This window comes from Musa acuminata, chromosome BXJ1-8 (genome assembly GCF_036884655.1).
Source record: "Musa acuminata AAA Group cultivar baxijiao chromosome BXJ1-8, Cavendish_Baxijiao_AAA, whole genome shotgun sequence".
Classification (NCBI taxonomy): domain Eukaryota; kingdom Viridiplantae; phylum Streptophyta; class Magnoliopsida; order Zingiberales; family Musaceae; genus Musa; species Musa acuminata.
In genome coordinates, this window is record NC_088334.1 from 13,717,715 (window position 1) to 13,742,500 (window position 24,786).

The 24,786-nt window shown below is 38.4% G+C and overlaps 3 protein-coding genes across 10 annotated transcripts; 1 reads left to right on the forward strand and 2 right to left on the reverse strand.

The window, feature by feature from the left end:
• Window positions 1-203: 203 nt before the first annotated feature.
• Window positions 204-9,433, forward strand: LOC135587606 (pyruvate kinase isozyme G, chloroplastic-like). 6 transcript variants are annotated; one of them, XR_010475924.1, is made up of 14 exons: window positions 205-730; window positions 1,268-1,555; window positions 2,067-2,232; window positions 2,769-2,903; window positions 3,017-3,127; window positions 3,219-3,307; window positions 4,081-4,143; window positions 5,005-5,180; window positions 5,608-5,710; window positions 5,874-6,049; window positions 6,167-6,275; window positions 6,356-6,501; window positions 6,658-7,156; window positions 9,133-9,433. XR_010475924.1 is itself a non-coding variant. In XM_065079201.1 (12 exons), exons 1-12 carry the CDS (start codon window positions 515-517, stop codon window positions 6,467-6,469), a joined length of 1,701 nt encoding a protein of 566 aa, XP_064935273.1. In that variant the 5' UTR covers window positions 204-514; the 3' UTR covers window positions 6,470-7,050. The 6 variants fall into 6 exon arrangements, 4 of the variants coding, with proteins under 4 accessions (XP_064935273.1, XP_064935271.1, XP_064935274.1 ...); XR_010475925.1 differs by having other exon boundaries at window positions 6,667-7,156; XM_065079201.1 differs by lacking the exon at window positions 9,133-9,433 and having other exon boundaries at window positions 204-730; window positions 2,814-2,903; window positions 6,356-7,050.
• Window positions 9,434-9,575: 142 nt separating this feature from the next.
• LOC135587607 (3-hydroxyisobutyryl-CoA hydrolase 1-like) lies at window positions 9,576-18,699 on the reverse strand. The gene is made up of 15 exons (XM_065079203.1): window positions 18,601-18,699; window positions 18,448-18,506; window positions 16,145-16,225; window positions 15,412-15,480; window positions 14,774-14,837; window positions 13,914-13,993; window positions 13,738-13,821; window positions 12,649-12,733; window positions 11,723-11,808; window positions 11,395-11,516; window positions 10,731-10,791; window positions 10,493-10,591; window positions 10,114-10,215; window positions 10,004-10,045; window positions 9,576-9,916 (listed from the first exon to the last, which is right to left on the reverse strand). The coding sequence occupies exons 2-15, from the start codon at window positions 18,487-18,489 to the stop codon at window positions 9,797-9,799; spliced, it is 1,137 nt and encodes a 378-aa protein (XP_064935275.1). The 5' UTR covers window positions 18,490-18,506; window positions 18,601-18,699; the 3' UTR covers window positions 9,576-9,796.
• A 3,373-nt stretch (window positions 18,700-22,072) lies between these two features.
• On the reverse strand, window positions 22,073-24,238 carry LOC103994586 (AT-hook motif nuclear-localized protein 23). 3 transcript variants are annotated; one of them, XR_010475927.1, is made up of 3 exons: window positions 24,081-24,238; window positions 22,765-23,789; window positions 22,073-22,441 (listed from the first exon to the last, which is right to left on the reverse strand). XR_010475927.1 is itself a non-coding variant. In XM_018830883.2 (2 exons), the coding sequence occupies exons 1-2, from the start codon at window positions 24,183-24,185 to the stop codon at window positions 22,887-22,889; spliced, it is 1,008 nt and encodes a 335-aa protein (XP_018686428.2). In that variant the 5' UTR covers window positions 24,186-24,238; the 3' UTR covers window positions 22,492-22,886. The 3 variants fall into 3 exon arrangements, 1 of the variants encoding a protein (XP_018686428.2); XR_010475928.1 differs by lacking the exon at window positions 22,073-22,441 and adding an exon at window positions 22,491-22,634; XM_018830883.2 differs by lacking the exon at window positions 22,073-22,441 and having other exon boundaries at window positions 22,492-23,789.
• Window positions 24,239-24,786: the final 548 nt, after the last annotated feature.

Sequence of the window (24,786 nt, forward strand, 5' to 3'; positions counted from 1 at the left end):
ATCTTCTACTTGAGTCAATCCAATTAATGTGCACACTCAAGGGTCAATCTGAAGAAAAATATTTTGATTTGGGTAATACAATCATATCAGACAAGAAGCTGAACAATATCAAAAATATCTGGAGAACCTGCATCGACTACGACGGGGGATATCTACTCTCTTAGTTATCGTCATATACTTCGTGATATTTATTTCCCTGATGCAGCCTGATACAGACGGAGAACCACGGGACGCACAACAGAGGTGGAGCCGCCCCTCCCTGCCCGTGTGACAAAGAGACTGCGAGGAACCACTGCTCTCTCTCTCTCTCTGGGTTGGACTCGTTCATTCGTCTCGCGCTGGTCGCCCGCGCCTCGTCACAACGCGCGCGGGAGATACGGGCGTCACCCGATCGCCCATCAGCCGTTTCCTCGCCACCAAACCCTCTCCTATAATCCATAAATATCTTCCGCAGGAAGAACTCCGTTAGCTTCTTTCCTCTGTACGTTGTGGGTTTTTCTCTTCAAAGTCCCTAATGGCGATGGTGGCGGATATCGGCAGTCTTGCGGTGCGGATCCCGCCGGACCCTGCCGGTCTCGCTACGTCGCGGCATGTCGGCCGAGATTTTCATCGACGAGGGTGGGTTTCGAGGCAAGCACTGCGGCGGAGCCTTGCGGTGAAATCCATGAGGATAGCGGAAAGGGGCGGGCAGGCCCCGGAGTCTGGATCCTCCAATGGCCATCTCTACCCGGTGAGTTCTTCATCTTATTATGCTTGCACGCTCAGTTTAACTCCCCCTTCTTCTTCTTCTTCTTCTTCTTCTTCTTGATCGGACCGAACGGACTTCGTCTTATGCCTGAACATGATCTCTTCGGAGAGGGCATTTTTCGTTATGGTATTCTGATGTTAGAAGATTCCAGAAAGTTTTAGAAGCATCTTTCTTTCTTATGTTCTCTTTCAATATGTCTGTGATAGTTGGGGATCGGATTCAGTTGTGTCCTTTCTTAATTTCTTTCAAGGAAAGACTTGGTTCTGAATGCTGTGATGGACACAGCATTAGATTATGCATCGTTGTCTAACTTGTTTTGCACATGTGAAAATGTCTCTCTGCAAGAAAATTTGTTCATCGCCCATTGTGATAAGAATATGAAGCTGGAAAGCTTTCTGAGAAGCTGTTGAGTGCCACAGTTTTGTCTCTGTAACTGCTGAATTTTACTATCATTAAAATTTTGTTGGCGTTTGATATACTCTGCAAATTTTGATGTACCCAATATATTTTTATAAACAGAATCTGAACTTTAAGTTGAATGCTTATGAGCTTCAGTCAGGCACATTCAATGAGAGGGAGACGATGGTAGCATCAAATTCACAAAGGAAAACTAAGATAGTATGCACAATTGGACCCTCATGTAACACGCGTGATATGATATGGAAACTGGCAGAAGCAGGAATGGATGTTGCAAGGCTTAATATGTCTCATGGAGATCATGAATCACATCAGAAGATCGTTGATTTGGTCAAGGAATATAATGCTCAGTCCAAGGACCATGTTATTGCTATAATGCTGGACACGAAGGTGTACATTCACTACTTGCAAACTTCACCTGCATCTTTCATATAGGTTTCCAGATGTGTGTTTTTAAAATAATTGCAATATGATTTAGCTCTACTACAAATATGCAAAACATGAAATATATTTGGTTTTGTATGCTTTTGTTGAAATCAAAATTTTAAATCTTGAGCTGTTCCTTGGTTGGATCAGTCTGATACCAGTACTGACCCATATCGTATTTTGGTATAAGTTGGTACCGACTGGACTAGTAAATCACTTTTTTAATTTTTGTTGTTAGGGGCTAACATGTTTGAGAAAATGAAATGTCTACTCTTGATATATTGATGGGCTAACCCATCTGCATGATGAAAAAAAGATATCCTATTAGACTAGTGAAAACTTGTGATAGACTTCTCCATCAATGCATAATAATCAATGATTATTTCAATTGATGAAAATTTTGCTTTTGCTCTCTCTTTAAAAATGATGTTCAGAAGAGTAAATTTACACATGATCTACTATTCTCTTCATATAGGGTCCTGAGGTAAGAAGTGGAGATGTGACGCATCCTATCTTGCTCAAGGAAGGACAGGAGTTTAACTTTACTATCAAAAGAGGAATCAGTTCTGAAAACACTGTCAGTGTAAATTATGATGACTTTGTAAATGATGTGGAAGTTGATGACATTCTTTTGGTTGATGGTGAGTTCACATAATTTTCAAGTGACTCTTGGTTTATACATGTGATATGTCCATTGGAAAGTGTATACATTAATTTTGTGAATGATCTGCCAAGCACTTGAGTGCTATTACTTTGTCTCATACCTGGAGGGACTGAACTATCTCCCAAGAATTATTTTGACCCTTTTATCCACCTTATAGAATCTATGTTGATTGTATAACCCCAATTGGGTATGTGGTGAGTTAAAATACTTATGGACCCTTGGATTTCTGAAGTCATTGGTTTTCCACAACAGACTAGCACTTCCACTTTACTTTTCAACAATAAATTAAAATGAAGGTTCTCTTTAGCTAATGCACAATATATGATTCATAAATGCGACATTTACTTCTTGCTGATCGGCTAGGTGGCGTAGTCTGACTCTCGTCTTGTTTCTATGTGGTACTAATAGTTTTATGGACCATTTTATATAACATGTTCATGTGACAATGATACTCAAAAAGAAGTAAGCAGGTTACCGATTCAAGCATTACAAACTTATGTGATGTTGTTTTAGGTGGGATGATGTCACTAACTGTAAGATCAAAAACTGCTGATACAGTCAAATGCAAAGTAATAGATGGTGGAGAACTAAAATCAAGGCGTCATTTGAATGTGAGGGGCAAGAGTGCTACTCTCCCATCAATTACAGGTTCTTTTTTCTTACCTTGTTGAAGCATTTTGACAAGCATTTTTCCAGCTAAAAAATTCTATTATTAGCATCTTATCTTTATTTTTCCCTTACATTGTCTGGTCTTTCTGTAGAAAAGGATTGGGAAGATATCAAGTTTGGTGTGGACAACCAAGTCGACTTTTATGCAGTTTCATTTGTTAAAGATGCCAAAGTGATACACGAACTAAAAGACTACCTTAAAAGTAAATGCTGACACTATGCTTTGTGCCAGTTTTATTTCTTGATTTCATCCTAAAGCAATCACATAGTCTCATTTATTTTTTTGTCTTTAAGGATGCAATGCAGATATACATGTTATCCCTAAAATAGAAAGTGCGGATTCAGTTCCAAATCTTCAGTCAATTATTTCTGCTTCAGATGGGGTAAGCCATTTTATTTTATTTCTTGCTTACGAGGCTGATTAAAAGAATTGTTGGATTACATTAGTGCATAACTTGACTTCCACACTGCTCAATCAACTGTTTGTCAATGTGTTGTTTGTTCTTGCAATGGTTATCAACCATCATCCAAGGCTGATAAATGCATAATATATTTTGGTGTAGTTGTTCTAGAAATCAAGTTGTTACATTTATATTATGTTGGTTTGGAGCAAATCATGGTGCCTTCTCTTATGTTACATGCTTTATGATGTGCTTTCACATCTTGTTGGCATGTAGCCGTGTAACTTATAAAAGAAAATATAAACAGACAATGAATGACAACATTACACACAATGGTCAAATTCTTTATAAAGTAACTAGTTATTTCAACCTTGTGAATATCATAGTGTAGGAACTAGAACAGTGTTTTTCTGGCAGTCTGGCAGGGTACTGGACTAAATGAACTCCGAAAAAATAGTTAAAGACTAACTAGTTTAATCTGGTTGCCTTTTTATGGTTTTTCATCACAAGTGGCAACCACATGTTCAGTATCAACTCTGGCTATAAGCTGCCACCGATGTTTTCCTTGATCTGAACAAAAGTTATTTGGCACATATGCTTGCTTGTAATTCAGTAGTTTTTCCATCAAACCATTTGCAACACAATTATATTAATAATATTATTATTTGTGATCTGGATCTTTCACAATTGAGTTATTTGATTCTTTCTCAATGTCATAATTTAATTATATTCCTTGAAAATCGAAATATTTATAGGCAATGGTGGCTCGTGGAGACCTTGGTGCTGAACTCCCTATCGAGGATGTCCCTTTACTGCAGGTGAATGTTTGGTTGCAAAGTGATTTTTTTATTCTTTTGGTGGTAATATTTGCAATGAATCTGTTCTTTTGATCTCTTCTGCAATAATCTTAGTATCCAAACAATGGTTTCCTTGGGAGCTTTCCACAATTTCTTCCAATGGAGTAATGATCCTTGGGTTGTAAAATTTGAAAGTTTCTTTCCTTAATAAACACGAACTAGTGGTTTTTGCTTATTTTGACTTAGAGATGGTCTCTGGGATACCTTCTGTTTCTGGCTTTATTTTCAGGTAGAGATTTGTGAGATAGTTCATATGCCTATAAAGATGATTTTACATTAGTATGATGATGAAGATTCTGTTAACCGTTTCTTGATCATGAATCAATGCTATTTTATTTATCAATTTTATTTCTTTTCTGACATTTTGAAAGATATACGTCATTTCTAGTATCAAAGTCAGGACCATTATGATGAAATATGGTTCGTATTTGTTTGCAAAATTTGGAAAGTTAGCTCAATGACTTTTGGTTGTGCTGAATTTCTTACAAATAATAAATCCATTGTCAAAACTCACAAATTCTCTCTCTCTCTCTCTCTCTCTCTCTCTCTCTCTTTCTATATATATATATATATATATATATATATATATATATCTGTTGCATCACGTCTTTATTCCACTGCAGTGTTTAGTATTCGATTGTGTCCTTTGTTTACCATTATTCGTCATTACCATTACCACAGTTATAACCTTTCCATGAATTAACAAAACTTGACATGTTGATTTTTGACTGTTATAAAAATTGGTATAATTATCACAGATCCATCATGCATCATTATAAATTGGCTGTGATAAAAAATGACAAGCTTAATTTAAGTTTGCAGGAAGAGATAATTAGAAGGTGTAGAAGTATGCAGAAACCAGTGATTGTAGCCACAAATATGCTAGAGAGCATGATAAATCATCCAACTCCAACCAGAGCAGAAGTTTCTGACATAGCAATTGCAGTTCGAGAAGGTGCAGATGCCATCATGCTATCGGGTGAAACTGCTCATGGAAAGTGAGTTATTACAATTGCAACTTGTCTGTTTTTGGCAATTAGACTACATGCAAAGTTAATTTATAAGCTCGTCTTATTTCTCTGCAAATTTTTTTACTTCAATTTTATTTAGAAATAAGGTCGTACTGTCTCGATTATAATACAAGCAAAGTTACTCTAGTTCTGCTGTCTGTAACATAAGACTTCTGTTTGCCATACTTAATTTTGTCTAGAAATAAGGTTGTACTGTCTCAATAACATAGATCTTCTGTTTGCCACACTGTAGAGAATTTACCAGATATACTGTAAAGTGCTAAGAAGCTTTTCCTAGGGAACATGAAATTATATTGTTTTTTTAATTTCACAAAGCTGATTAACTATTAATTAATTACTTGATTGTTTAGTCCTTCCATACGCATTTTTATTTTACTTTATTTTTTGGTCCTAGGTATCCATTGAAAGCTGTTAAAGTAATGCACAATGTAGCATCAAAGACTGAATCAACAATATCAAGCACCGTTAAGCACTCAATTCCTGCAATGGTAGTCCAGGTAACAATGTTTTCAAGGGAAATTTTGAGTTTTTTTCCTTAGCTTTTGATGTTCGTCCAGGTATCAATTCCTGCCATCCTCACAACTGAAACCCAGAATTTTGAAACTCGAGACCAAATCTTCTTGGCACTGCTTGTATTTTATTTTTCCTTTGTTTCTGCAGGCTGTAAGTGGCGAGGACTTCTCTCAAAGCCGGATGAGTGCGCTGTTTGCTTCACATGCAACAGCAATGGCCAATACTGTTGGCACACCTATTATCGTTTTCACACAAACTGGTTCCATGGCGATACTTCTGAGTCACTATCGGCCTTCATCAACTATATTTGCATTCACGAATGAGTTAAGTATTATCAGTTGCGATTAGCAATCTCAGTAAAGATTGCATCTCTTGTATTTACATCTATAAACCTTCCATGGCCTTTGTACCTTATATTAAAACTAAATCATGTTTGGCAGGGAAAGAGTGAAGCAGAGGCTGTCTCTTTACCATGGGGTGCTGCCCATATACATGCAGTTCTCCGGTGATGCAGAGGAGACCTTCTCTAGGGCGATCAAGTTCCTGCTGGTATTGCAGATGCAACTGCCATCTTGCTTCTTCACTGTATTCTTCATCTAAGTGTTTGTTTGTTTACTTGGATGGAATAGGGTCATGGGCATCTGAAGGACGGAGAATATGTCACTCTAGTTCAGAGTGGAATACACTCGATCTGGAGACGGCAATCTACGCATCACCTTCAAGTTCGCAAAGTTGGAGGCTGATGCGATCTTCGTATAGGCAATTCTTTTACCACGTAGCTACTTGATCTTTACTTCCATGTGCCGTTGCAAAATGCACTTATTGGGATCTATTAGCTCAGTTAATTTTAGAGTAATTTTTTTGAACTTGATCTGATCATAAATGTGATATATTGTTTTGATTCATAACCATTTTATTTTATTGGACCGAGGATTACAAGCCAACCCGAGGACCAGAGGGGCTCAAATATGGAGACAGTGGGAGCCCAAAAGCAACTGCCCAATGGTGATGTGGCCACGTGGCGAAGTCGTTCCCGTCAAACTCTGACCAATGAGGGGGCGCCACGTTTTCCACCTGTTCGTTCGCGTCGGGCGACTCTGGGTTGTCTGTTTCCCGTTTAAAGTAAACATTGTATTCCAAATGCGACTTCTCGACGTGTTTACCGCCGTGTCAACCCGCTTCGTGATTGAAGCAAGATGCGGGTCCCATAGCAGAATGGTCGTGTTGGCGAGACGTGCCCGAAAGGGTAGAACGAACCCGCCCAATTATTATCTGTCTATTTGAGGACACAACGAATAAACAGAGGCAAAGGGTCGTTAACCAACCTGAGCGAGGACTTTCCGTTCCCCACCCTTCCCGTTCCTTTCGCCTCTTCTGGGTCGCAGGCAATGGGGCATCAGCATCGTCGTCATCGTCCAAACGACGAGAAGGTACGCCCAACCGATCCATCATTCTCTCGGTTAAAACTTTCGGCTTCGATCTTTCGTTTCTTCCTCTTATTTTGATTTCTTTTTTCTTTTGCCTTTTTCGGGGTTGTTCTTCTGGTAACGTGTCTTCCCCTGCTCAATCTTCTTGGAGAGGAACTAGTTATGTGTTTCTTGCCCGTGATTTTTTGCACCACCATGTCGTTTATGTAGTTCTTGATGATATATCGATCATCGGTTTGTTTTATGTTCTTGGTGATTCTGTGTTCTTTTATGTATCGTTTGATCTCACGTAGGTATGTCACATTCTTGAAACTTCTCTTGGTCAATAGATCTGTGGAATTTAGTGATTTCTAGGCTAATGGGATCGCACAATGTGGTGGAGGATTTCTACTTCGTGTGGAATTCGCTGAGGTTCGATTGGATTACTTTTGCTGGGATGGTAGAATCGTGGAATAGGGTTTCCGCAGATGTTTTAGATTCTACAGGTTCTTCCTCTTTAAATCGATTGGCCCCCGCGGTACAACTTGGACAATTTGCTCAAGCCCCGAAGATGGTTGTGAGGTATGGCATCGATATCAAAATATGGAATCGCGAGACTTGAAAAGAAAGCCAAGCCAAAGCGTAAAAACTAGCTCGATTAGTCTAATCGTAGTGCGCCTGGGTTTGCTTGTCGAGCATGTCACTCGTTTCGAAGATTACCAAGACCAAATTGTTTGTTCATGCGTTATATCCATACGTTAGATCCCCGGGACCAATTTGTTTGCACGTCAAGATGTTAAATGCCAGTGAGACACATGAATTACTGCTGCAGTTCTCAGGAAGACTTTTTTTAAGAAATTGAAATGGGATACATCAAACAAACTTAGGACATAGCTTGGGATCAGGATTTGGGTCGAAGAACCATTAGGAAGACTTCTTGAGTCTGTTGGACATTAGCCATTAGAAATATTTTTCCTTGGAAAGGGTTACATTGGTGGGATTAGATCTACCGTGGAGAAAATTTCTTTGGTCTTTCGGCGGCTTATTAATTTGAAGGTCATATGAACATTTTCTTTTTCGTTCATATCAATGTCCAAAAGACTTTTTAAGTTGAGACTTGTATTTTTCTTGTCGGTAAATTTTCTGAGAAATCATAGGTTTTTATGAAACAATTGAGCCCCACCGAGTGCCAAGCAAGCTATTATTCTAATTAGCTATAATAACCCATGCTGTTGGCGAATCGTGTGATCTCTATTTGTTTACCTCCTGTACACAACGTATCGGGATTCTTATTCGAATAAATTTATTCACATCATTAATTTTATCATGTCATGGGAGGGTAACTGGTTGGGATGATCGATATGAATTGATTGTTAGTTATCCGCTTTATTGCATCCTTTTGTTCAGTTTCTCGCTACCTTTCACTAAAAATTAGTTTTCTTTCAGATCCATTGCTTATCATATAAAAAATATCAGTTTTCTTTTAGATTATACAATAGCCACTACGTAGAAAAAGAAAAACAAAAAGATTAATTTAGTTCTAAGCATAGTTATTTAGCCACTAAGCATAGTTTTCTTTTAGATTATACAATAGCTGGACGCACCATATTTCATGAGGATATCAATTATTCATGTGACTGATTACCATAAACATACGACCTTATGTAGCTGATGTTGTTTCATGCAGCCGTGTTCAGATTACAAAAAGTCATGTGAAATAAGATATGTAACAGACAAATCACGGTAAATAATATACTGAGTATGTATATATATATATTGCTCTGTAATTCGTCAAAAGAATTAAGCTACAATTTATTGTTCAAGTTGCGAAAACGACTTGATGCGGTTGCTTTTAGGTTTTCGATGTAAAGGATGGACTGGTTAAGCCAGGAAATAATGGCTACAGCTTACAAGGAATTTGTTAATAGCAATATCCTTTGGAACAAGCTGTGTTAATTATTAATTTTCTTTTGGAAAACAATGTGTCAAAACTTTTTCAGACTGATTGGCTCTCTACGGACTCCATGGCACCCAAGACGGACGTTACACAGGAACTTGCTCGAGAGTCTCTAATAGCAATCTCCCAATCTGTTCCAGAAGAGAACCCCACCTCACATTTGTTGCCGGTTAACCCAGCTGTTGTTACCATCGCCAGTGCAAAGGAAACTGAAGAGACTGAAAAGTACAGATCCGCGCTGATCTCTATTGCCGCTATCCAGTCTCCATAAGTTGATCTGTGACCTGAGGTCAATTTGTATTTCTCGTGTTGATAAGTTGATCCGTGTTACTCGTCGCCGTTAACCTGTCGCAACATGTTTTAGAGAACGAAACCGTGGCAGAGTGGATTTGATGACGGACAGAGGGGGGCTGAGACGGAAAGGGGAGGTGACAGGCTTATACCATCTTTATTTTCTTTGACAATTATTTCAAAAAAAAATCGAAGGATTTAAATCTACATATACTTAGATTTTTTATTACTTTAATTTAAATTACAAAAAGAAAGACCACGCACACGCATTGTCCTTTTTTCTTTTTGTCTTTTTGGATATCGTCATACTAGTTTATGATCACCACTCCTTGGTTTTATTTGGGACCTCACAAAGAATCACCAAATATTGTGGTAAGGGTTTTATTGTGGATGCCTTGGTAGGTCAGCGAGATCTTTCACAACTTGGACGCATGCCTCGCAGGAAGTTTCAGGTCCTCCCAGCATGCATCATCGACTTCCGAAAAATATCGATCCACCACCTTCACATCCACTAAATCCAGACTACAAGGATCCCACTGCAAGTAATTAACATGTATTATGCGACTGATAGTTGCAAAATGTGGCAGCAAATAAAAGAATCATAACGTAGGGAAGATCTCCACCTTTGGGTTCCTGTCTTTATCCACCAATATAGCCCTGCAACCCTTCACGAAGGAGTCCCAAGTTTCAGAGGGCATAAAATGCAATTAATATAAGTCGGGGTCACATTTACCTCGAAGAAATCATTGCTGGCTTCTTTGCGCAAAATGTGACAGCACAATCGGTAATCTTTCATCAAGCATTGGCCAACTCGCTGCACTCGCCCTTCTCTTATCTGGGGATCCCACAAAGTCGCATTGTAAATGTAATTGTAACTTTATGTAGTAAATGTAGTAAGAGCCTAACAATCTGTACAGAGATGATATTAGCCTACTATTTCTATAAAATACATATGTTACAAACATCTGATTCATGGTTATTTAATGTACATATATGAAACCAGGAATGTCAATAATGATAAAACAAGCATTATAAATAAATACAATAATTCTTTAAACAACTTTAAAAGCAATTGACTGGGGCGTTTGAGCAAACAGTATAGAGATTTATACCGCTCTGAGAGTAATTTTCAGACTGATTGGTGATGCCTTTTTCAGTGACCGGATAGCTACCACAATCCACTCATTAGCTGCATCTACAGTTTCTAATTCCTGCATCAATTAAAATTAACTCAATAAGAGTAATCACTCCACCAATGTGAACATTGAGGCACTGAAAAGATAGAAAAAGGAGTAAAGTAATTCTGAAATTGTATCATATAGAACACAACAAATGACCAATCCAACTTACAAGAGCAGACAATATTTCTTCAACTGTTTCTTTCGAGAAGCATTTGTTAATCACATCGAAGCTACAACCATCCATGAAAGTTACAGAAGAATGAGTCGGCAAAGCCAATAACATGACGACTGGGAAGGATTCATTAAGTAATACAAATTTCTACAATTATTGACAACTTTTTCTATTCTCATTTCCAAGGAAATTATGTCTACGGAACAATCAAGCAGCAACTTTTCTATTGGCATTTACGACTCACAAGAACAATCAAGCAGCAGCTGATAGCCTAAAATTAAAAAGTTTCCTTGTACTCCAACATGAATTGTGCCGTATGCAATAAATTTCTGATCATAAGATGCGACAAAACCTTTCCTCATATCAATATTGCCATAAAAAAGATGAAAAATATAATAAACAGATAACTTCGGTTTCCTGCAAAAGATATTTAAAGGGAGAAGTAATGACTGTGAAGGAATTGGAGGCTGGGGTAGCTGTGGCAAAAGGCTGAAAAAGTACTCATTTTTGTACACATGAAACACAATGGTGCCATAGCCGAACAATTTATTTTGCTAAAGAGGTAAATCTATATTACCATTTTAAATGCATGTAAAGAACTAGAACACACATCCTGAGGGAGAGAGAAAGATACAGTCAAATTAAAAATTCAAAAAATTACCCATTAAAAGCACTGCTTTCTTTTAGAGGCACGCGTCTTGAGAATTGATCAATAATTGCACAGATAGCAAAATGATCGGAAGTTTCCACCTTTGCAAGTGTCTCTTCCAACAGTGTTAATTTCTGTTAAGCAACAAACACAATTCAGATGCATCCTTCATCTGCATTCAAGCTTCTGTGAACCCTCCAAACATTAGCAGCAAGGCAATAAAATTCATACCACATGTACATCAGTAATATAGATGGGCATTTAAGATTTAGTGCATAAGGCCCTGACAAGCAAGACTCTAAAAGGAGCAAAAAGGGACCTCTCTGTTGGGCAACTATACCATAGAAGGGACAAAGTGAGTTGCAAGGCCACATGCAAGCATTTCAGCTCCATCTAACCTTGCACCAGTCAACCCAACATATTCTCCTACAAAGGAAGAAAACCATTAATAAGCATAGAAACTAGCATATTAGAAACCAAATTTGGCCAGAAACATTGTGCTGTGTTTCCATGTCCATGAACAAGAAAAAAATGTATTTGATCTACAACGAGGATAACTTCATCTCTCTTTTTTTCCCCCAATAATTCAACAGGCAAAAAAGGCAGAAAAGTCTCCTTTTAGCAAGGATTTTTTATATTATTTTATCAAAAATATTTGCTGTTTTCAGTAATTGAATTCAAATTAAGAAATAGGGATCTTTAGAATACTAAGAGAAGGCAAAATAACTTAAAATAGTCACTAGAATTTCATGGATAGGTGAAGTCCCCAAATAAATGTCAAATTAATACTTGAACAATCTTCAAAAGCAATAAAAAAATGATCCAAAATTGTTCTCCATCATATATTACAGACTAATAAACTAAACTAACGAGACTATGTCCAAAGAATATATATATATACACACACACACATAATGTAACCAAAGCAACATACATACATCCGTGAGACTTGTTCATATTTATAGCAACATAACATTAAACTAAGACTATAAAAAAAACTGAATTCTAAAGGAGATATATATATATATATATATATATATATATACACACACACACACACACACATAATGTAACCAAAGCAACATACATACATACGTGAGACTTGTTCATATTTATAGCAATATAACATTAAACTAAGACTATAAACAAAACTGAATTCTAAAGGAGATACAAGAGGAGCTTTATCCATCTCTACAGCAAAACAACAAATGCAAGATTTCACTGGAATTACAAATAAACAGAAGGTTAAGTTAGCAAAAGTACTACCAAAGAATCCAGGGAGCCTTGATAGAAAGTATGAAGCACCTATATCTGGAAACAACCCCAGTGATGTTTCTGGCATTGCAAAAACCTGCAGCAGAAAAGAGAGGTTGAAGCTACAGTTTAATGTTTAACTCAATAATGTAGATTGATATATTCTCTCTGCACACACACACATATCATACTTTCTTACATATAGAGTTCCATAGAGATGAAAATCCCACAGTGACAGCTATCATTCCAATGATATAAGATTGCTCATAATAAACATGAAAAGGTCAACAAAACATGCCATGCTATCAGAATTGAGCAAACAAAATTCAGTAAAAAGAGTACGAGTTACATTTAATTATTCTCAAAAACATGGAAATGAGAAAGGTCCCAAACATATGCAGCACAACTTTGTCCCTGGTAACTGAATAACAGAAATCCTCCACAAATTCAAGTGACAATAAAATTTATTGTGAACGAACACACATTTAAAAGGCCACAAATTCAAGTGACAATGCAACTTATTTTGAATGAACACACATTTAAAAGGCCACTTCATGTGCTTTCATTTAGTGCCACTAACTTGTACCAAGAACTTCCTAATCATGTGGCAATACATAGTATGCTGAGATGCTATCCACTTGGTGAGAAAATGGCAGGGGATTAGACACCTATAAATGTTCTGCTACCATTCCTACCTTACATTAAAAATGACAATAAGGTAGGGTCCCAAACCCGAACTTGGAACCAAGAATCTAGGTTACTAAACCAAAACAAACCCAGCTCGGAAACCTACTTTTCTACCCAAACTCATCTCAAACCCGATTAAAGGGTACCAGTAATTGGATTGAGTGGGTTGAATAGTCTCAATTACCTGAAAAAACCCAACAGCTGCCATATCCATCCACTTAAGATAGAATGTACACGGCTTCATCATGACTGAGTTTGGAAAGAATAAGCAGTAAAAACTTAAATGCTAGCATGACTTATCACGATACTTCATCATGACTGAGTTTGAAAAAGAATAAGCACTAAAAATAATGACAAGCTAAGTTGATTCAGATTTGTAAAAAACATTCAAAAACAAAGATAAAGAGGTTGTACCGTTTTCTCTGTGGCAACTCGAAATCTCCCATGTATAGAAAGACCAGCTCCACCTCCCATGACAATTCCATTGAGAATAGAAACCTTCCTCCCAAGTTCCATTTTGACTAATATAATGAGTTTCAAATGCTTATGATAAAGTGTCACAGGTATTTAAGAAGTTCCACCCAAGTCACCTGTGGTTTGCTGTAGGTTGCAATTATGTAATTCAAGATAAACTCATTCCAGAAAATTTGTGCACCCGAAGTCCAATGACCTGAAGCATGGCATCAAATAATGTACTTAATTAGCATGAAATAACAAAACATAGTATTAGTTCTACAACTTGAAACCAAGAAGCACATAGCAAAAGGTTCAAGCAAGTACAAAACTTGAATGCATAACTGGGAATGTGATCGTAGAAAAGGGTGGCCCAATGTAAAAGGCTCTTGCCAATGCAACGACTGGGGAGGATCAATGTATAGAACCGTGCCTTTGTAAACAAGGATGTTAATTTCGCAACTCAAACTCTGGTCATCTAGGTCATAAACAAATAATGTTATTGGGGCACCAACGCTCGCCCTGTTACTTGTGACCTTAGCTTCATTAAAATTTAGACACCAGTAATAAAAAGACAAAAAGTCATTTAGTTGTCAATAGTACCAAGAGAAAGTTTTACTATCAATATCTTAGTAAAAAGTGATTGTTAAATAAATCTTTAACTTCTAGTATCCCATTTAAGATCAACTAAACTTCCACCACCTAGCTTATACAAAATATCTTTCACTTTTAGATTGAGATCAAGTCCAATAGAACAGTTATTAATTAGTTGAGATGGTACAAAGAGGGAGCCCAAAGGTATAAACAATATAAAAGAAATTTTTAGCAGTGTCCAGAGCATGGCTGACAGAAAAGCAGATGACATAAGAGTCAAGATTTTACTTAGTAATCATTTTGGTGGCCAAAAGAGAGACATATAAGTCCCCTTGTCACCATATTGATCAATTGAATTGGATTAGTTGCAAAATGAAAAGGTAAATTAGATAATTAAATTTACCTTCTGTCACAGAACGGCTGATTGCAGCAACATCTCCTCCAGCACAAAATGCCCTTCCTCTTCCCTAAAATCATTAATTGGTCATCTCTGTATATGTGCATGGGGAAACAAGCACCTGCATTACAAGCATGGATGCACACCCGAACACATAGACACATAGACAAGCATTTTCACATGCATACAGGAATATACAGAATGATATATATAAACCAACTGACAGTAAGTAGCAACAATATATTTAAGAGTGACAGTGAGTCACAAGAACATGTAACATTATACTGAAATAAATGACAGCTAAAAGAAATTAACTATTCATTATATCCTCGCTTCAAGTGAAACTGTGATAACATTTAACAAAAACATGCAGTAAGTTTACATATCATCTAATAAGAACTGTTGAACAACAGGGAAGTTCAAAAGAGCACTGAAATTGATACTTTAGTCATGAAAGTGAGCTTTAGCAGTCATCCTCGGATGTTTCCACTGAAATTGGTATGCATGTTAACAAGTTATTACCATCAAATAGACTATATGAAGCAGATGGAATTAAAGAAACATGGATAGCAATAAAAAAAAATGCTGGTGCAACAAAATCAATATTCCCTGATGGATTTAGGGTTTTATGAATTGATAGTTACCTTCAATATCAATAATTTGACTTCAGGATCCTTCTCATAAGCAATTAAGTTGTTGAGGAGTTGCATAATCTGGAAAATCATCAGTTAATTTCAACATAGGTTATGGACAAAATTTGAGAAAGTTAACACTGTCTAGATGATGAGTTCTAAGGAACAATATACTCTCACACTGTAAGGTATGCAAAGGTATATAACTGCAATAGTCATAACCAGTAACAAAGAAAGAGATGTATCTGATGACTATGCTATAGTTTCCTAATCAAATACCTGATACAGTGATGACACAAACAAAAAGAATATATATACATATATATGTGTATATATATGTTTATGTATATGTATATGTATAATGTATATATATATGTATATATATATATATATGTATATATATATATGTATGTATATATACACACACACATAGATATATACATATTATACATATACATATACATATACATATACATATCCTAAAAAACAATGTAGAATTAACTCGGAAGATTGGTAAGAACTTGTAATTGTGATTACTAGTAAAAAACAAATGTAACCATACAGCATTTTTTTAGCAAAACAAAGAATCACAAAATAAGTGAATGATGGAACAGAAACCTGTAAAGTTTTAAGCTAGCATTCCATTTTGTGTATGCTTATCAAACATACACAAAGTATGCTTCATTCTGTAGATAGGCATTATACAATTATAAAACTACATAGATGGCCAATCATCATGACATACCATCGGAAAAGAGAGAGCATTCAATTGTCGAGGCCTATTAAGTGTCAATAATCTTGTGTACCCACGTTCTTCAGTCAAAACCTGGAAAACAGCAAGAGATGTATTGACAAAAAAAATTGCATTCACAAAACAACCAGTTAATATGAAACAATAGTAAAACGAGGTATATGAAAACACAAAAGGGCAGGTAAAGTTGATCACCAACAAAAAATGATGGAAGCAGCTCAAAGCAACTATCAATTTACAAAAACAATTCATAAACATATAGTATATTGCGATCAATAATTCTTATACATCATTGCAGATTTTCTTTTTTTCCTTTAACTAAATTGTTCGCAAACACAATTATCATGAAGTATACAACAACAACAACAACAACAAGTTTTGTGTTGTTAAGTAACATGGACATTTGAGGAAGAATTGGCATACATAAAAGAAAATTCAAATTTTGAATTTTCACTATATGTAATCCTAAATTCAACGTAGTTGCAAGATGAACATAAACAGTTTAATACAATGATCGACCTCTAGGTGTTACCATCAACACAAAGAAGAGAGATCACTTAGAATCATATAAACCCCTGAAGTTTAATCAAGGAAAGAAAGGCAAGATTTGATTTTTTATGACCGTATAATTGACGCACGACATGGATATCTTGGAAAGCAACAACAACAATAAAGTCATAAGTCCCAACTATTTGGGTTCGACAATATGAATCCTTTGCCGCCATTGAAATATGTAAAAAGTCATGTGCTTAGTTAGGTTCGGAGTACTTAAATCTTTATTTATAGTTTCTATTTTTTTTTTTAGGTCTTCCTCTATCTCTTCTCGTGCTACTAACATTAATTATTTTATCTCTTCTGACTGTCACATCTGAAGGCTTCCTAAACACATCCATCTCAGCATTCTCATTTCAGTAACACAAACCTTTTGTATTTGTTGTTTCTTCACTGTTCAACACTCAGATCCATAAAACATTGTTGGTCTTACAATTGTCTTATAAAATTTTTCTTTTAATCTCAAAGGGCATCCGATGATCATTAGTGTAAAGCTCTAGAAGCCTGATGACGATGACATGACAAATGCAACACTAATGATTATCCCACTGACTTACCTGCATGGCTACAATGAGATTAATTGCAAGCATAAATGCAACTACATAATTGATTAGCACACCACTGGAAGCAAGCGAGCAAGGGAAATAATTGGTGCTCAGAATGGAAGCAAAAACACAGCGAATGAGATATCATGTGACTTTGCACTAAGCTTAAAGTCTTTCACATGGTTTGCAGTACACCAGATGAGAAAATGAGGTAAAATACGGATTTTTGTTGGGAGACTCTTGTATTGGTCCCTTGTATTCAAGCCCAAAGCCATCTATTTATTCAAAGCACAAGAAGTTATGATCACAATACCTAGTACAGATCTCTTGATTGGTATCAGTGCCCTTCATAGAACAAGGATCAATCACCACATGACAAACAGATTTTATGGAAACCAATGCTGCTTCACAGATTTCAGAAAACACTGATATTGGAACTAGTTTTTTGGCTGAAATTTACTTATTTATACAAACCACCTTTTGGATTTTTGTAAGTTTCAGCCCACATCATTGGATTCCAGAGGGTACATGGTAAGACAAATTACAGAACCGTCTCGATTGCCTCTTGCATCGATCCCTGTATTCAAATCTCGAACCACCCATATTTTCAAAGAACAAGAAATCGTAAATCATTCCAAAATCTGCTATACATCTCTTCACCGGTCACCGTATTCCCACAGATCAAGGATACTTCGATGAATGACAAACTAATCTTAGGAAGAACCGCACATAATTGACAAATTTCAAGAAAGCGGAACCAGATCTAAGATAAGACGAACCAGCAATCCACTCGGACTCTTTCACTACCAAATAAGAGTTTCACCTTCTTGGATTGGCAAAGTCCAAACACGGCATCCTTATCATAAATTAGTAACAGAGAAAGACAAGAATCCGACAGAGGGGGTTCCATCCAAATCCTCTCAGATAACTCTCGCAATTTCAGGAAAAGAACGGAGTCGATGAGCTACAAAGAGAGGTACAAGAATCGGACATGGGGGTTTCGCCGCAACCCCTTTCATGTGACTCTTGCGGCTTGAGAAAGATAATGCAATCAAACAGCAACACACAGAGAACAACAACGAGCATACAAGAATCCAACAAGAGGGTTCCACGTTTGCCTCATTTAGACGATTCTTGGGATCTCAAGATGAGACAACAAAAGAGATTAACAACGACTCGCGAAGAGTTCGTAGGAGTCACCTGATCGGCCCCGTCGTTGGTCGAGTCGTCGGAGGACGCCATGACGATCTCCGAAACCCCTTCTCGATCAAGTAAAGAAATCAGATGATCGGTCACCATCACGAGGCAAAGGAACAGAGAGACCGAGAGAGAGGAGGAGAAATGACCCGATACCTGTACAACCAGACCGCAATCGGATGGCGAGGGCGAGAGAGAGGAGCGGGATCACACCCCTGTTGCCATGTATGGTCTTCGTTTGGTTGCGGGTGTTTGTTTTCTTCCTAAAAGAAACAATAATAAAATGAAGAGAGTCCGTTCGTTTCTATATTTTTTTTCTTCGGTTTCATCGCAACCGTCGATCGCCGCTGCGAGGGGCGATGGATATCATATCAATATCAGGAGGTCTTTTTGGAACACCCACGTGTCAACTCATGTATGTAGCAATGCCTGTGACAGTCTGAATTCCAATGGATGGATACCCGTGGCACGACGACGAGCTGATTGTTACGGGGACGATATTATTATTATTATTATTATTATTATTATTATTATTATTATTATTATTATTATTATTATTATTATTATTATTATTATTATCTTCTGGATAATGTGAATCTTCTAGAAGATATTCTATAGATGAGTATGTGATGTTTTTTTGATGCACATGAACCAAAGAGTTACTAGGAAGTAATTGAAAGTAAACAAAAAAATAGATGTTTTTCAAAAAAATCATACTTATGATTTGGTGCAACTAGTAAAGAGAATGAAGGTCTTGAAAAACAAATGAGTTTTTAGATTGAAGACTCAATAATATTGTTTTCAACCAAAGTACAAAGCTAGATTGGTTGTGAAAGCCTTTGGTTAAAAGAAAGGTATTGACTTTGAAGATATTTTTTCTCCTATTATTAAAATATCTTCTATTTGTGTTACTCTTGGTATTGTTGCTAGCTAGGACTTGGAGGTTGAACAGTTAGATGTGAAGACAACTTTCCTTCAGGGTGATTTGAAGGAAAAATTTATACGAAACAACCAGAAGGCTTAAAAGTCAAAGGTAAAGAGAACTTTATTTGTAAATTGAGGAAGAACTTATATCGATTAAAGCAAGCTCTAAGACAGTGGTACAGAAAGTTTGATTCATTTATGATTGAAAATGAATACAAAAGAACGGCTTTTGTGTATACATCAAATGGTTTGGTGAGAATTTTATTATTCTCTTATTTTAGGTTGAAGACATGTTTATCATTGGGAAAGATATATCTATAATTGATAGATTGAAGAAAGAACTAAGTGACTATTTTACAATGAAGGACATAGGGCGAGCAAATCAAATACTAGACATGTATATTTCCTGTGATAAAAAAACAAAAAAGATTTGGTTGTCACAAGAGAAATACATTGAGAAGGTATTGGAAAAGTTTAGTATGAGTAATGCAAAGACAGTTGGTTCTCCTCTTGTAAGTCACAAGTTATGCTCAGAATAGAGTTCGTCAAGTGATGAGGAGTAGGAGAAAATGTAAAAGGTTCCTTATGCTTCAATAGTTGGAAGTTTCATATATGCAATGATATGTACGAGGTCGGACATCACATATGCAGTGGGTGTTACTAGTATATTTCTTGCAAATCCAAGCAAAGAGTACTAGGAAGTAGTAAAGTGGATATTTAGATACCTCAGAAGGAGCTTTAAGGTTTGTTTAAGCTTTGGAGGTGGATCACCTGTGTTGATAGGTTACACAGATGCAGATATGATAAGAGATATTGATACGAGAAAGTCTACATCATGTACTTACTTTTACAGGGAGAGTTATGTTATGATAATCCAGATTACAAATGTGTATTACTCTTTCCACCATAGAGGCAAAATATTTTATTGTTATAGAGGTTTACAAAGAAATATTATGGATGAAAAATTCTTACAAGAATTAGGACTGAAATAAGAAAACTATGTGGTGAATTGTGACAGCTAGAGTGTCATCCATTTGTGTAAGAACCAAACTTTTCATTCCAAGTCAAAGCATATAGATGTCAGATACCACTGGATTCGAAATATACTTGAAGAGAAACAGTTGCAATTTCAAAAAATTCACACAGATGATAACGGAGCAAACACATTGACAAAGACCATACCAAAAGAAAGGCCGGAGATATGTCGACAACTGATCAGCATAACTTCACATTGAGGATTCATGAGATAGCCTCCCTTATGGGTTGAAGGGGAAGGTTATTGGGCTGACAGCCTATAAATTCAGCCCATAGTGGATTTTAACAGCCCATAGCCTATCTCCCTTTCAACGAAAACCCTAGATCAAATAAGGGGGGTGTGGTGGCTATGAGATTGAAGCAGAAAACTATAGTAGAAGGGGTAAAAAAAACTACAGCAACAATGTGATTCAAAAAAGAGGAGGGAAGGACAGAAAAACAAGAGAAGGGAAGGAAATCCTTGTTTTTGACAAAAGATTATGACATTCATATTTTCATTATTCTTATAGTGGATTATGTCTGATTTGTCCTGTACTTTTTATCCTTGAAAAGATTTTTCATCTAAATATTGATATTTTATTTGATTATGATTTCATTTAATTTAACTGCTCTGTTAATATTTATCGTATATAAAAATTTATTTTATTTTTATATCCCATCAGTGTATCCTTTCGGTAGCACGGAAAGTTATGAGCCGCTCTACCGGAAGCAATATTAACTCTTTTTGATCGTCATGAAGGCTACACTGCATGCTGCTACGATTGGTGTTCATCTAGTTTGTTTGTTTGTATATTTGTGTCGAAACATATGATGTTAGAGATAAAAGGTTTTCATTTGGAATCGCCCGATCGCGATAGACGACGAGACATATGAAATCATTTCTGGAGATCGGCACTCGGGAGAAAGAAAAGTCGGTAAGAGGTTTCAGGAGCAAACTCGAACCCTCAAGTCTTATGAACTCGAAAGAAGAACAGGTAAGGGCGATCAAAGATAGCATCGAAGAGACCTCTCGAGTCCGAGACGAAGGTGGACTCCTTGTAAAGATGCATCTTCCGAGTTAGCGAAACAAGAACGTGAGATGATGGAAGCGCTTCAACCCGGTGGATGATTAGAGCTCGCAAAGCAGTGACGAACACTAAAACTTGCATCAACAGTGCCATCCAGCTATCACTCGTGATGCGACTTCGACCTCCATCGTAGAAGAAAACAAAACGATGCCATCGGACGTCGACAAAATGCCGAGACAGTGCAGGGAAGTGCGACATAGAAAATCACACAATACAACTGCACGACATTTTGCTTGATTGATTTTTAATGGAATTAACTAGCGATGGAGGACAAAGTAGAGCATGTGATCGACACCGAGCTCAACACCCCCAGCTATAAATCAGATTAAATGCTAATGAAAAAAGCAGCCTTATTTCAATCGTCATCGTATCGGGTTTGGTTCCGAGTCATGTTGGAGATGTCTTTAGGGCTTTTTCTTGCTTGAGGAGGATTGGTAGTTCATATAAAATGGAATTATTGCTTCATATGAATTATGGATACCTAACATAACGACATCTCTCATTGCAGATTCACACGACAGATCAGATTAAGACTGTAAAAACACATAATTATATAGGTACAGCAAGAAAAAGCTCGGAGCAAGGAACAATATCAAGAGTAAGTACGATCTCCTCTCTGAGAATTTTCCGGATATAATAGAGTTTTAGCAACCGATCGTAAATATAACATCATGGGCATTAGCAGCAAGTTGGTGAAAGAAAACTTGGCCATGAGATTAGGCACTACCAGTGTTCTTTCTGATTTCTTAATTCGGTGCAGGAAGACAAAAGGAACCGATCGTAAATGTGAAGCCAAACGTGGCGTGAACTCGATCGACGGACTCCGAATGTGCAAAGATTTTATCGGGACCAACCTCGTAGATGTTCTGATCGAAGAAGGTGAGGAGGAGCTTGTTGTTCTACTTTCTTCATGTCTCCTCGTTGTCATAGGACTCGATCAGTTGTTCGGTTTCTCTCCTCTCTTTTTTCCCCTTCAGGTAGGAGAGCCAAATATGAAACAAGTACATGTTTCGAGGGCTATCTATGTTTAGAAATGAAGCGATGGAGTTGCTGATGATAGAACAAAGAGCAAAAGTGTTGTATAAGGCCGTGCCGTGGTCTCAAACCCAATACCGCTTACGAAAAGAGAGTTTCCATGAACAACAACAACAACAACAACAACATCTGAAGGAAATGAGGCAAAGAAAATGAGAAGGAGATAAGACGACATGGAAAATCTAAGAAAGCGAGACACGAAAAATAAAAGAAAAATAAAAGTAATTGTACACTGAAATTTTTGGATTTGCATGCTAACCTTTTCTGCTGCTGCTGCATGCCCGCCGCAGCATCGAGTCATCCATGATTCGGCCATCCATCTCCCCGTGGAATTATAAATCTCTTTTGGCAGTCGTTTCGATTGCGATTGCAGCATTCGTATCAGAACAGGGACCGACCAGGCGCGCCCGCCGGCCACCCGTGCGCGTCCACCGGAAGCTGGCTATTGGCCATGTTAAGCGGCAAGCTATAGAAGGGGAGTCCGGACGGGTCCGAGAACGTGTTGCCGCCTGCACCGCTGGTCCCGCTCCCGCCGTCTCCTCCCGACCCTTGCGCGTCTGGCGGCTGCATCTGCATCTGCGGTGGTTCCTCCTCCTCGAGCGGCAGCCGCTCGTAGGCGACGTTGGTGAATGAGGCAGCGATCACGATCACTGGCCCTGCTGCGAAGAGCGTACCGACGACGTTCCCACCGACGACCTGCCCCTGGCCTCCTGCGAGGAAGATGGTGAGGCTAGTAGCTCCAGGGGGAGCGGGCGGCGGGAGGAAGGACCCCGACAGCGACAAGATCTCGAAGTGGCCATGGAGAGTGACGACGGAGCCGGCCGTCGACGGCTGGCGGACGGTGACGTTGGAGACGGTGCCGCTGCCACTGAGGACGCAGATCCCGCGCAGCCGGCGGCGAGCGTACGTCGCGATGCACTCGACGATATCACACCCAGCCCCGACCTCAAGGATGTGTGCCCGGAGGGTGTTGGCGCTCTCCTGGGTGATGATCACCGGGGGCTTGGGCTTGTTCTTGGAGCCCTGTGGCCTTCCCCGGGGTCGCCGGGCCACGACGTCCCCGGGCCCGGAGCCTGCCGCAACCGGCTCGAGTCCCTGTTGGTCCGTCGCCGAGCCCTCGCGGTCAGAGCTGCGGAATTGGCTGTGCCCGTTGTTACTGCTGTCACCGCCATCGTTCTGGTCGTCGGACTCGGGGTCGTGGTGGTGCCGAAGGTGAAGGCCGGGACGGTGGGAGAGATGGTGGGCGTACCTTGAAGCGGTGCCTAGATCCAGACCAGCCATAACCTCATCCAACAAAAACAATAAGATGAGAGGAGGAGGAGGAAGAAGAAAAAAAATAAGCAGCACTGTTTTGTCAGCTTAAAAAAAGAAGAAAAAAAATTGGAGAGAGTGAGGAAAGCCTCTGAAAATCATATATACACATATATATTTTATATATTTATATTAAAAGGGGAGGGTTTTTTGTTTTTTTTAAGTGTTCAAGCAGAAACGATCGAGGGAGAAAAGAAGAAAGCAAAGACAAGGGCAGCCCAAGGGAAGAACCAAGAGGGCTAGCTGCAGGAGACAGCCACGTACATATGGAAAGAACGAGGCTCGATGGTTTGCAGAGAAAGAAAGGGAGGGGCTATCCAGGTAGGGAGACGATGGATGGCGAGAGAGGAGTTGAAGAAGCTGGTGCATAAAATAAAAGGAAAGAGAGAGAGAGAGGGAGAGAGAGAGAGATGCTCCGCGGTGGTGATATCGGATGTAACACCGCAGCGTTGGGTGGCGATGCCATTTGGGGGTTTGTTTAATGCCAGAACCCAGGGTTTAGGCGTTGCCAGTTAATTAACCTTGAGTTATGGGTCGATGCGGAGTGGGACCCACCTCTCTCTCTCTCTCAAAACAACTGGTGGCTCCCGCATGGACCATCGTTAGGTTGGCTTCCGTCCATCATCGCACATTATCTACTCGAAGCACTTTGATCAAATCACAGTAAGTACTGCATGTGTTCACCGAAGAATATGCCGCTTCGACCTACGGAGCTCTCCCTCCTCAGCTTGTCGGAACACCGAGAGTTCCTCCTTCGCGTAGAGGAGAAATTAAAAGCAAAACCCATGCGTGGGTGGTCGATAAAAGCAAGGTGGAAAATGGGGTTTGGAATTGGAAAAGCACAGGTTAGACTGGAATCTGTAGGTCTTAAGCACCCTACTATATATATACTCGAAAATGTCAGCGTGGAAAATTCCCTTTGTCCCATTGCTCTTTCAAAGCTCTGGTAGACCTGACGAGGCTTTTTTCG

Bases quoted from the DNA above. Each gene is read 5' to 3' on its own strand.
- LOC135587607 (XM_065079203.1), bottom strand. From the start codon at position 18,489: ATGGCGTCCTCCGACGACTCGACCAACGACGGGGCCGATCAG. The intron at 16,226-18,447 runs GTGACTCCTACG...GCTGTTTTCCAG, and splicing joins CCAACGACGGGGCCGATCAG to GTTTTGACTGAAGAACGTGG. The intron at 11,517-11,722 runs GTATAGTTGCCC...GTTGCTTAACAG, and splicing joins CTCACTTTGTCCCTTCTATG to AAATTAACACTGTTGGAAGA.
- LOC103994586 (XM_018830883.2), bottom strand. From the start codon at position 24,185: ATGCACCAGCTTCTTCAACTCCTCTCTCGCCATCCATCGTCTCCCTAC. The intron at 23,790-24,080 runs GTACGTGGCTGT...TTGTTGGATGAG, and splicing joins GAGCCTCGTTCTTTCCATAT to GTTATGGCTGGTCTGGATCT.
- LOC135587606 (XM_065079199.1), top strand. From the start codon at position 515: ATGGCGATGGTGGCGGATATCGGCAGTCTTGCGGTGCGGATCCCGCCG. The intron at 731-1,267 runs GTGAGTTCTTCA...TTTTATAAACAG, and splicing joins CCAATGGCCATCTCTACCCG to AATCTGAACTTTAAGTTGAA. The intron at 3,308-4,080 runs GTAAGCCATTTT...AAATATTTATAG, and splicing joins TTATTTCTGCTTCAGATGGG to GCAATGGTGGCTCGTGGAGA.